This window comes from Sceloporus undulatus, chromosome 4 (assembly GCF_019175285.1).
Source record: "Sceloporus undulatus isolate JIND9_A2432 ecotype Alabama chromosome 4, SceUnd_v1.1, whole genome shotgun sequence".
Lineage (NCBI taxonomy): Eukaryota > Metazoa > Chordata > Lepidosauria > Squamata > Phrynosomatidae > Sceloporus > Sceloporus undulatus.
Genome location: NC_056525.1, coordinates 168,629,543 through 168,642,202, shown reverse-complemented (window position 1 = coordinate 168,642,202; position 12,660 = coordinate 168,629,543). Strand labels below are relative to the sequence as shown.

The following is a 12,660-nucleotide window of genomic DNA, read 5'->3' as shown; positions in this document are numbered from 1 at the left end:
TAGTAATAATAATAATAATAATAATAATAATAATAATAATAATAATAATAATAATACATTTTATTTATAGACCGCTATTCCGCAATGATCATAGCAGTGTACAGTACAAAAATGCAATACAATACAATCTCCCTCAAGAAGGTGGCTGAAGGGAGGGATTGTCTTCTTCCAGGCAGGCTTGGTGGTGCTAGCCTGCCTTTCTCTCCCTCAAGAGAATCCTCCTCCAATATGTCAAGTAGATTTATCCTTAGAAATCCATGTGGTTCATAATGTTTATGGTGACTACAAGGTGCTATACTATTACAATCTGATAGGCTTCAAAAACCATGAAATGCAGTTTTAAAAGCACTAGTGTTACAACAGAATTTATTGTAGTGGTATTGTACATAATCAAACTTAGCCCTCAGATGACTTGACAGTCATTACATGGCAAAACAACATATCTGCTTTCTGTCCATTTGACCTGCCTAAAATTCAGCTAGCTGGGTTTTGTTTGTTTGTTTGTTTTTGTTTTTTGGTACCTTGGTGCAAAATCAACACTATTTTTTTATCTCAATATTCATTTGCTTAACCATTATGTAGGACATTTACGGGAAAAGAGTGGCCTCTGGACCACATGTGGTCTCGCAGATTCAAAAAATGTATGCCCCCAGACAGCCTCGGTGGGGCAGCTTTGACACATTCCTTCCCTTGTCCCACAGCCATTTTATCCAGGAGAGGCCCTTTTTCAAATAAGAAGTTATCCAGAAGTTTTTAAAAGCCCTCTCCTGGGGCTAAAGCAGCCTACAGAGGGCCGGAAATGTGGCAGAATGCCACCACAGCCCACAGTTTGTGAGAGACGGGAGAAAAATCCTGATTTGTTTATGTAGGTGGCTGTGGGTAGAGTGGCCATCCAAGGTTCCTTGGGGGATCAATGTAACCATAAACAGTTGCCCAATCAGTTATAAGACTTATGTCTTGATCTTTTTTATTATATGTACTTGATAGTATCATTATTAGGTTTTTTATATCTTTCTCTTTTTTAGCTTAAGGTAGCATATTGCTTTACCTAATTTATTTCTTTAAACTTCCTCAACCCTTTCCCAAAGCACATGGGAGGATATTTATTATATTCCTGCCACCTTGAAACAGGGAAGTGCCAGAAAGGGCTTGTCAGTACTGGTGTTATGCATTCTTTGCATTAATGATAACTTTCCTTTTTCCTATACTCCTATACTTAAGACTTAAATGTAATTCCGGTAGCATTAAAAAACTTCAGGTGTGTTTTCAACTCTGTTGGAGTGTTGTTCTGAAACAAATTTTAACTGTTAAGTATGGGATGAAGTGATTGTACATTGTGTGTATAAGAAATACAGTACAGTATTTGAAAAATCTTGGTCTTAAGTTGTTCCATAAAAGTGTGATTGCTATTTATTAGGATCTAGAAATATATTTTTCCTGGCTAACAGCTTTGACCCAGGGATGTGCTGTTAGAATTTTACTTTTCTATATCTACCTTAAGCCTGATGGCAAACTTCCTAAGGATTGAAGAAGGATACACACGCGGCACTGTGGTAGGATGCTGCTATGCAGTCTCTTAAGAAATCCAGTGCATGTTGGATCTGGAAATTCATTGATGGGGGAAATTGCAATAGCAGCCTTATAGTGTCTGGACATTCATTGGTTCACTATTCATTGTGGACTTTTCAAAAACATTTATCTTGTATTAGACAGAAGAGAAAGAGGAAGAAGACCTATCTGGAGAACCTAAAGCCTCACCTAATGCAGATACAACCATCTTGTTTGTGAAAGGAGAAGGTAAAGAAGGCTGCATTCTATGTCTGGCCAACAGTTACTCATTTTAATGCAGAATTGCATCTTAACCTTTTCCCCTATTCTTTTCTCACCAGATTTCCCAGCAAACAACATTGTGAAGTTTTTAGTAGGCTTTACTAACAAGGGGACAGAAGACTTCATTATAGAGTCTCTAGATGCTTCATTCCGGTACCCTCAAGATTACCAATTCTTCATTCAGAATTTCACAGCTCTTCCTCTGAACACAGTTGTTCCACCACAGAGACAAGCCACATTTGAATACTCCTTCATTCCTGCGGAGCCTATGGGTGGTCGTCCATTTGGACTTGTTATCAATCTGAATTACAAAGATCAAAATGTGAGTATAGCAGTTTGGGATTTTATTAGTGCTAAACAAACAGGTTATTTCTTGTTGTTGGTACTAGTCATATATACATAAGCAAATAAGAGGTACTATTCTTCCTGAAATGTTCAAGCATCCTCTTTTGTTGAAGGATTCTTTCACTACATTACCTATATTGCAGCTTCTAAACTATGCTGCCCTGAGATTCAGTGAGAAGATACAACTATTACCATTGTTGAAGAAAATTCAGTCCATTTAGTTTCTGTACCTGGAACTGGGAGAAGGAGGTTGTCATCTTGATCTTCATTCCCACTACCTTTTAATCCGGATCGTGATCTGGGTTAAACAGGCATGGTTCCCACTGAATCCGATTTCAGAAATCAATTCAGAAAGGGGGACCATGCTTTTTGCCCATTTAACCAGCATCAAAAAGACACTGGTAAAATGGGGTGTTTTGGGGGCTTAATCGATTTATTTAGAAATAAATTGATTCAGCCCAAGTGGGAACCAGGCGGATTCCAATCTGTCCTGGTTCCCACTGGCAGCCTGGCCTGGGGGCGGGGGCAGCTGACATGGTGTGGCCTCTCCTGGCCCCAGTGTCCTCGTCCCAGCCTCCCTGGCTTCTCTGGCCATGGAAAAAATTTTAAAAAGGCCGCAGGGAAGCTGGTCAGCGGCCAAAGAAGTCAGTAAGGAGGCTGGGCCAGGAATGTCGGGTCCAGGAGAGGCCAGTGACAGGACGGGCCATCAAGCTGCCCCCCGCCAATGGCCAGTTCCTGAACTGATTTCTGAAATGGTGCAAACATAGTGGGAACCACATTTTTGGTTAGTACTTTTTTAAAAATCTGAATAGCATCTCTTTGGTGGGAAAAAACAAGATAGCCAGCCCCCTCCCCCCCCCCCCCCTTAATCAGTATTCATGATGGGTTTATATCATGGCTACAAGAAAAGCTCTTTTTCTGAGTAGATCCTGCTTTTCCATTTAGTGTGTTCCCAATTCTTAGTAAAATTTTGAAATGTGTGGAAATTGTAAACAACAATGAAGAAAAACTGGAAGCAAGTGCAGGGAATACAGTTTATCCCTGGAGGAGGTGTACAGTGATATTAGTCTAGGTGCTGGGACTTTCCTGGTATCTTTGTCAGGCATTAATGGTGATGCATATTTTATTTTAGGGGAACTTCTTCCAAGATGCTGTCTTCAATCAGACTGTTACAATTATTGAAAAAGAAGATGGATTAGATGGTGAAACGTAAGACTTAGTAATAAAATACCCTGTTTGTTGATTTTAGAATAGTACCTCAGTACCATCAAAAAGAAAGGATGGGAAGTTTAGAGGGAGTTTCGAGGGATTTTTGTTTGTATTTTGGCATGCTCTTCCAATGACCATAGTTTTCAAGAAGAATGTGGGTTTTGCAACAATTGCGATTGTTCTTGGTTTTCTTTGTTACCAAATGTGCAAGAAGGAGTGAGGAGAATCTTGCTTTTAGCACAGGAGATCAGTTGGAGAGCCACTGTACAGTAGGGTTTTCTGCAAACCTTTTTGATTATTTCTGTGAACACCAGTCTAGATAAGCATAGGGCTATCTCATTAAATTTATCTGGATCAAGCTGGTGTCCCTTGATACACCTTTTCTTGGATCTGCATAATCTGGATCCTTTTGAGAACTTTTAACAGTTCTCTACAAAATAAACAAGTTTATAGGACCTGGTGTTAGTTAATTTACTGGTTTGTTTAAGTTGATTAGGGAATACAGGGATGCTTTTTGTAGTTCTTGCCTGTTAAAAAAAGGAACTTACTAAGTGTTTTCTTCCTCACATGTAAGCATCTTTATGTACGTATTCCTTGCTGGACTTGGTCTTCTTGTCATCATCGGTTTACATCAGCTGTTAGAATCTAGGAAGGTAAGTAATGGCTTCTGTGTATCCCATTCATGATTATAGGATGTTATCAGTATTATTTCTGGTTATTGTCTCAAACACTGGGTTTGTCCACTTACATAGATAGGTACATAACTGGAAAACTTGTGTATATTGCTCTAAGCTCCTTGGGAAAGGTCATGTTACCAAACATACAATGTTTTGTTATTCTTGATAGAAGCCAGTTTACCCTAAAATAAAATGGTCATGCAGCATAAATGTAATTACAGGCATGCTTCAGTTAAGAAACTTCTGACAAAGAAGCTTAATTTTACAAAGTGTTTTTATGCCTTCCCACACTCCCTTTTCCTCATCGTCTGTTCAGCTTGAAGTTTTTTAGCAGCATCAGCATTAAGAAAGTGGTGAAAGAGGGCTGGAGAAACAAGCTTTTGGTAGTTTTCAGTAGTGTGTCTGCGGTAAGCAATACAATAAATCTTGAGCTGGGAAAGCATGTTATTCTACTGTAGATGGTGTTACTGTGGCTATGTGTGCTTTCCTACAATAGGCAAAGTAAATAGCAGCCAGCCACAGTTTCCCTTTCTTAGTAGTGTGAATAGCAAAATAGAGACAAAAGGGAGAGCAGATTAGCCTGCCTCACCTATAGCCATATGTTAGAATAAAATTGATTGGGATATTTGGTCAACAAAATGAAAATCATAAGAAAAGTGGAGGCTAGTAAAAGAAGAATTCATCCTTGAAGATGCCTAGTGTCCAGAAGTTTCAAACTGTTTTTATTTACTTAAGCAAGACTTAACTGCTTGTTTCATTCCATGTGTACAGAAAGTTAGTTTAGAATAAAATACTTGCTGAAACAGATTGAACATGTAGGAACATCTCCCTATTCTTTCCATTTTATTTTTGCCTCTATACTGAATTTTCTGTTAAAGAAGAAACACTCAGGAACACAACTAGAATAATTTTTCGAAACAATGGACCAATTCCTGTTTATTTCAGTGACCATCCTCATATGGTGGTATTCTTGGCAACTAACACAACTTATTGAACCACATCTGCACACATTTTCTTAACCAAATGGAAAATTGGAGCCCTGTTGGTGCAGTGGTTAAATACCAATACTGCAGCCACTCACAGGCACAAGGCTGTGAGTTAGATCCTACAGGACTCCAGGGTCCACTCAGCCTTGCATCCTTTCGTAGGTCGGTAAAATGAGTACCCAACTTGTTGGGAGCAATTAGCTTACACGTTGTAAACCATTTAGAGTGCTAGTTCACTGATAAATGGTGTAGAAATGTACTTACTATTGCTATAAAATTGTGAAATGCGATCAAAAGTTATAGACAATCTAAGCATATGGATTGCCATGAGCAACCTGGACATACAATCCCAAGCCTCTACAAGAACATTCCATCCCTTTCCCAGCATAAAGAGAATGGGAAAGAAAGAGAGAGAGAGAAAGAAAGAAAGTGGCACACAGACAGAAAAGGTGTGAATTTTCCTACTTTTAGTTCTGCTGTCCAGCTGCTGGTGGTATGTGTGGTATTTGTAGATCCCAGGTTTTACATGAACCTTTACCTGATCCTTCCATTGTGACAGACATTCAAATTAATTTTACCCAATACTGTATTTGTCACCCTTAGGATAAGAGAGTAGATATATGACATCAAGAAGAGCTTTATAGAAAAGAAAAGAAAAAACCCACCCTTTTCTTACAGCGATGAGGTGTATTTTATGTTACCATAAAAGAAAGGGGGATTTTTGTTATATTATTTGGAATTGGAAAATGCATTCAATTGAGTAGATGATATGAAACTTCATCCAAGTAATACAGCCCTATGATCATAGTTGGTTAATGTTTTTAGCATCTAATGAGCATAACATCAGTTTTTTATATCTTGGAATTACTTTCTAATTAAAAAGTCTTGACATGAAACCTTGTATTGAGAAGAAAATATGATCTATTTTGCTTATTGTGTTTCTAATACCTTCAGAGAAAAAGACCAGCTCAGAAAGTAGAGATGGGGACATCCAGTCAGAATGATGTTGACATGAGTTGGATTCCTCAAGAAACTTTAAATCAAATTAGTAAGTATCAAAACTGGTATTTCCAGCAGGGAATTTCTTATAGATGCTGAACTGATTTAGAAAAGGGAACATGATAATGGATCATCTGAATTTGTTTTCTAATTGTTTGGGCTCTCTATCTGAGGATTTATTAACTGGTTGTTTTTAAAGGCATAACTAATTTTATGATTAGAATAATGCTGGGTACTTGGTTTTTGTTGGGTTGGACTTGCAGGAGCTGTGGAAGTCTAAATTTTGCTGGCTTCAATCTAACTTGAACATAAGTCCAAAATATGTCATATGCTAGATCTTTTAAATGCTTATGGACTTTTCTAACATCTTTGCTGTCTCTTCTGTTTTGTTTTTCCTGTGGCTTCAGTGCAAAGTAGAAGAGGTGAGACAAATTCTATTGGGCTGAAGTTTTTAAAATATGTGCACTAATTAGATGGGTCTACATTGAACACATTCTTGTTTGGTGATTGGTGTACTTTAGATAACTGCATGTGGTGGTAAAATAGCATGAGGCCTTTGAAAATCTCATTCATATTTCTGTGATGTGAGAAGCCATGCTTTAACCGCATTTGATAGGTTAGCTGTTAAATATCTTAGGTAGTGTTAATATTCAAACAAAATTATTCTGTTGACAGTGTTTAATTGCTGGAAAATTATTGATTGATTGGATATGCCTTCAGCAATCCATTTGAGTTAACTGAGTGTGCTTAATTGCATGATGAAAGGGCAGAAGTATTATGTGCTTGCCATTTTCAGATATATTCATTCTCTGTTAGAAGGATACATTCGACATGCACTAACTCCTGGTCTGGCCAGATGTGGCTCATGTAGTGTTAAAGTGTGGCTTCTCTTTAGAGACCTCTAGGACTGATACTGCAGGGGGACATGTAGAAATCAGTAGGATGAAGGAAAGGAGCGGGCTACCTGTTGACAAGCCCAAGTATGATCAGTGAAGGGATGTGATGTGTAATGTAAAAGAAAACGTAACATGTTTTTTGGCAATACTAAAATTATGACTAGAAATTTAGAATTCATGCTGCAAGATATGAACAGTCTGGTGTCTAGACAACGTGACTAAAAGCAGTTGGGCAAAGCTTGAAAAACATGAATCTAAGGAAATAATGGATTGTCAGGACAAGAAGGTAATAGAAGGGACATGTGGAAAACACAGAACATAAAAATAGGAGAGGCTGTGCAGAATGGCATGAAAGCAAAAGAGAGGCAAAGTAGGTTTGAAGGGTTATTGGCTAGAGAGCTGACGGAAGGAATAGCTTGCTAGGGCAAGACTGAACAAGAGAGCTCTGTTAATAGGATTGTTCCATTGTTGTTACACTATTGTAGTACTGTTTTTTAAGACATATCACAGCATTATTAACTGACAACACTAAGGGGGGGGGGTAACCAAATCCAACCCACTCCTGAAACTGAGGGGAATTGAATTATATACACTAACCAGCCAGTTATTTATATTTGGGTTTCTAAGAGTTGTCCTAACTGGAATTGTTCTTTCTTGTTGTTTGCCATTAAGTCAGCTTTGACTTACGGCAACCCTGTAAACAAAAGACTTCCAAGACTCCTGGTGACCAGTACCCATGTCCAGTTCTTGTGGACTCAGAGATATGGTTGCTTAGTTGATTCAGTCTAAATGTGGTTTTCCTCTTTTCTTACTGCCTTCAACTTTTACTGAGCACTATGAATTAAAACATGTACAGTTGTCCCTCCATATTCACTAGGGTTAGGGGAACAAGACCCCCGTGAATATGGAAAAACCACAAATAACAAAAACACTGTTTTTACCTGAGAGAACACCTCTCTAGGAATCTCTAGGTCCTCCAGTGCACCTCTGCGGTCAATGTCCAACATACACTGAAAATAGAATGGCATTGGAGTAGCTACAAATGGCCTTTCAGTGCAACTTTTATTTAAAGTTGACCACAGAGTTGCACTGGAGGACCTAGAGATTCCTAGAGAGAACATATTAATGAAATCCGTGAATAATGAAAGCCGCAAATATCAAAGCCGCAAATATGGAGGGATGACTGTATTGAACATCATTTTAATATCAAATGGTATTTTGAAGATTAACACATTTACTTGACTACAAAATATATGTATAGTTCTATCTTTTGGGAATATAGAGGTGCTTTCTGCACCGCCATTTGGGACGTCCGGAGGACGTCCCATTTTAAAAAAGGGGCGTCTCTTATAGACGCCCCTGGGCCTAGTACGGACTCTGTCTGTACAAGATGGCGCCGGCCCTTCTACATGGCCGGCGCCATCTTTGCGTATCGCACGCTCAGCGTCCGAACGCGTCGCGCGTCTTGTGACGTAGCGGGCGCGCCCCTGGCGCCTCGCTACGTCGCAAACGCGACGGAAAAAGAAGCTCCATTTTGGAGCTTCTTTTTCGGTCCACGCGGGAGTCGGGCCGTGTGAAGGCTCCGACTCCCCTGCGGACCTACTGGCGGCGGCGGTCTGTACCCCGCCATTAACTTAATAATTGAATTAAACCTTACGTTGATAAGTGTAAAAGTTATTTTTAGATCTAGCTGTTCTGCAAGGTGAAAATGGAATGTATTTCCTTCATCCTTAGAACTCAAGCCATTGCACTCTTATTTAGATTTAGGAACTGAAACGAAGTGTACCATGGCAGAGCTACAACTGAATGGTTTGCTCTCCTTCTGTTTTAAGAATAAATAGGAGATCGGCTACCAGTTGCATGTTGCTAACCTGAGAAAGCATATACAATGCTTTCGGGTCTGCCTCTTGCATGATGGTTCCCAGTGTGGTCAGATGAGACTGTTTTCTCTTCCCCATCCCCCAGTTTCAAGTGAACTAAATAACTTTTTTTCCCTTCCCCTTCAGACAAAGCTTCACCAAGACGATTACCACGCAAACGGTCACAGAAGAGATCAGTGGGATCTGACGAGTAAATGTTGTTATTACAGTCAGCCTTTACTAACCCAGCCATTCAACCCCTCCCTCTTGTTTTTGCTTGAAATGGGAGTTGTGCTGAGAAGCCATATTGACTGAGGAGAATACTATGAAACATTTGGACTAAGCATTTAGTTGTGTTCAGAGAACATTACTAAACATGCACTTCTCGTTCCTTTTAAAGAAAATTAAGAATCATTGTGCTATCTGAAATGTGCCTTTAGATTCTCTTCATAATGCTGATTTGTCATCTGCACACCTTTGTTTCCAACTTCAATTGTGTCATTTCTTTTCCTCTTCTGATCGTGTATCCTGTCATGTAAGGTCCTTATGCATTTTCTAATCTATTACCCAGTGTCATTGATCTCATTCTTTGCTACATGTATGCAACTACTTTTAGTCCGCATGTTAAATCTCTCATAAAGCACTGAGTTGAATTTTTTTTTTGTGTAGCTAGTATTCTAAAGGCACAAGCAGGTGTAACTGCTTTTAGCAGTATTTTTTTTAAATGGCTGCTGCTGTTTGACATAAAGCGCACACAGTTTGAAATCCCAAATATTCTTGCATATGTGTCAAATAAGGGATTTCTACAGCAGCTACATATGTGAAAAATGGATTGTGTGCTTAATTTTGCATTTACTACCACCCCTTTTTTGATTACAGGGTAGCTACATCTGTAATTAATTGCTGGTATTTATTCAGCAGGTTTCATTATTGTACCCCTATGAATACAGTTTGAATGCTAGCTCAAATATTTACAGATTGGGCTTCAAAAATAAAATTTTACAGGTTCTCCCACCATTTGAAAACCCAATCATGGATAGAAGAATGCATTGAATTTCTTAGCTAAAGCTGGATACAAGGTTTGACTTTGATTAAATCATCTGAGTAGCAGCATACAAACTCAACAGTTAGGTTGTGTTCTTTTGTTCCCATATTTGATTGTATACAAAATACATTCTAAAATTACAGTAAAAACATAAACTTAAGTTTTATTTTTGAGTTTTGTGCCGCCTCTTTTTGAAATTAATGAGATTATTGCTGTCTATTTAGAGTTATTTCTAGAGAAGGAGTCCATCTCCATATGTCTCTCTGAAGGAAATCACACTTGAGAATTTAATCAGTTATTAACCTCTGGCTGGGCTGACTTGTTGAGAATCAGAAAGTGCACCGATTTCATAATTGAAAAGATTTAATACTGATGTTTTGGCTTTATACGAGTTGTTATAATGTACATAATGTTCTGGCATAAATGCAGCATGTGAAAATGTAAGGTAAGACTGGAAACAGTGATATAGAAGGCTTCAAAGGCTTCTTTCATTGAAGAAAATCTAAGGCCTCAAACAGACTGGCCAAAAGGAACACCATCAGGCCACATTGGGGCGTGGCATTTATACAGTGCATGCCTTGAATATGGCTGGAAGCTACGCTGAGCCCGCCCAAAAAAGGAGTGGAAAAAATCAGCTCCTTTTTGGCGGCCTGGTTCAGGATCAGGTGTGTGCGGTTGCCACGGTCACAGCATGGACCTTTTGGGCCATCTGTTTGAGACCTAAGTCCTTTCAACCCAGCTTAGGATCAGAAAAAAACAGTAACTCAAGATGTGAAACTCAGGTGTCATCTTCTCCGTACTTACATTAAAAAGTGCTTATTGCCTGATATCCTGGGATGCATATCTGAGCCAAAATCATTAGAATACTTGCAAGTCACTTTGTGACTAAATTTTAAGTAGTTCTCTTGACTGAAATAGTCTTTATGAAAGAATAATTTTTAATGCTCATTGTTTACATTTGACAATATATTTTGCTGCTCGTTTCAGCTTTAAATGGAATTTGGATCAAGAATTATATTTTAATTACTGTTTATTAGTAAGTCAGATGGTACTTTCAATATGCATCTTAACATGTAGGTTGACTATTCTGTTAATAAAATTTTATTCATTTAAAACATCAACAAAGGTAAGCAATCTGCTAGTGAAGCTTATTCGTACTGATCACATTTGACAAAATGTTGTAACTGAGGGTAAACCTAAAGATTTGGATGTACTTAAACCTTTGTCTTCTGGGGAGCTGATGAGAGGATGGTTTACTGGCCATATTACAACATACAGTAAAACTGCAATTCTAACTCAAAAAGTGTGCTAGCTGTAAGGGGTTGAGGCACAAGTCACTACTTCCAGCAGAAATGCTCTTTTGTTTCTGCTGCTACCTGATTTCAGGAGCCCTTTCTTATTCATCTCAGAGATTTGCCTAGCAGAAGAGAAGGAAAAAGCACAAAGAAAGAAGGCAAAAGAAGAGCTATGTTAAGTCAGATGCAAACTTTCTCCAGCCACAGCTTCAGTGCTGGCACAAAATTAGGCCAGACAAGATTGGTCCCAAACAACTGCCTGCCTTTCTAGGCTGGGATGGATTTGTATTCAGCACAGCTTCATCTGATTCTTGGCTCTCTTCCTCAGTTAAACTTTGGTCTTATGATAATGCTTCTTACTGAGTAATGCTTAAAAACTTGAGTTAGTATTAGAACCCGATTTATATTATATGACTTTTGCTAGTCTTGCTCCAGTTATTCAGTTCTGCTGATGTCTTTAGACAGGTTTACAGATGAACATCAGGAAAACAAAAATTATGACCCCAGACGATTTACCTAAAGTACATCGATAAAGAGAGCAAAATGATCCAAGATTTTCCATACTTGGGGTCAATCACCAATCATAGAAGAGATTTAAGTTAAGAATTCAGAAGGCTAAGACTTGGAAGAGTAGTTATAGAAGAACTAGACATCATCCTGAACTATAAAGATACATTATTAAATACCAGTTAGGCTCATCCATGCCATCATATTTCCCATTTCTATGTGGTGAAAATTGGACAGTCAAGAAAGCTGTTAGAGAAAAAGATAAATTCATTTGAGATGTGGTGCTGGACAAGGAGTTCTGAGAATACTGTAGACTGCTAAAAAGACCAATGGATTGGTTCTAGAGTAGATCAGGCCCAAACTCCCTGGAAGCAAAGTTGACTAATCTGAGGTTATTTCATTTTGGCCATATCATGAGAAGAATGGACTCACTAGAAAATACTACAATGCTTGGTAAAGTGGAGGGCAACAGAAAAAGAAGACCACATTCCAGATGGAAAGACTCAGATGCCAGAGCCATGAGTCTACAGGAGCTGAGCAGAGCAGTTGAGGATAGGGTGCCTTGGAAGTCTCTCATACCATGGGTCATAGTTTAATCAAAGACAATTAACAACAAACTTGCTGAATGAGCTGCACTCACCAAACATGCCAGTGGCTTTTCACTAAAATAACATTAAAATGCATAATGGACCCCATGGCAAGTGAGGTGTTCTCACCATGGTAGCATTCCCTGGCTTTTATCCAGCAAATACTGAAGTTATAGCACCACCTGGAGCAGACAGAAATGACTTCATACTCTCTCCTTTGTGGGCCATACTGCCACCAGGTTTACTCGCAGGATTATCAGTGGCTCTCAGGCTGTACTTGAATATTTTCAATGGTTGTGACCAAACAGACATGATTTTCAAAAGGCAACAAATATTTTTTTGATCAATTACAGTTGTAAAATATATGTTTTATATTTATTGCTTGTCTCTGTCCAGCATATAAACATTTGGATACAATTACCTTA

The 12,660-nt window shown here is 38.6% G+C and overlaps 1 protein-coding gene across 2 annotated transcripts in view; it reads left to right on the top strand.

Moving 5' to 3' along the window:
- The window catches only part of SSR1 (signal sequence receptor subunit 1), a 21,022-nt gene extending 11,010 nt beyond the window's left edge, over nucleotides 1-10,012 (top strand). Inside the window, exons 3-9 of one of the 2 annotated variants that reach the window (XM_042464661.1) lie at nucleotides 1,710-1,797; nucleotides 1,890-2,152; nucleotides 3,308-3,384; nucleotides 3,959-4,037; nucleotides 6,002-6,095; nucleotides 6,454-6,468; nucleotides 8,949-10,012. In XM_042464661.1, coding sequence (XP_042320595.1) covers nucleotides 1,710-1,797; nucleotides 1,890-2,152; nucleotides 3,308-3,384; nucleotides 3,959-4,037; nucleotides 6,002-6,095; nucleotides 6,454-6,468; nucleotides 8,949-9,016 — 684 coding nt within the window. In that variant the 3' untranslated portion in view covers nucleotides 9,017-10,012. The remainder of the gene's footprint in view (nucleotides 1-1,709; nucleotides 1,798-1,889; nucleotides 2,153-3,307; nucleotides 3,385-3,958; nucleotides 4,038-6,001; nucleotides 6,096-6,453; nucleotides 6,469-8,948) is intronic. The other variant, XM_042464662.1, reaches the window with a different exon arrangement.
- Nucleotides 10,013-12,660: the final 2,648 nt, after the last annotated feature.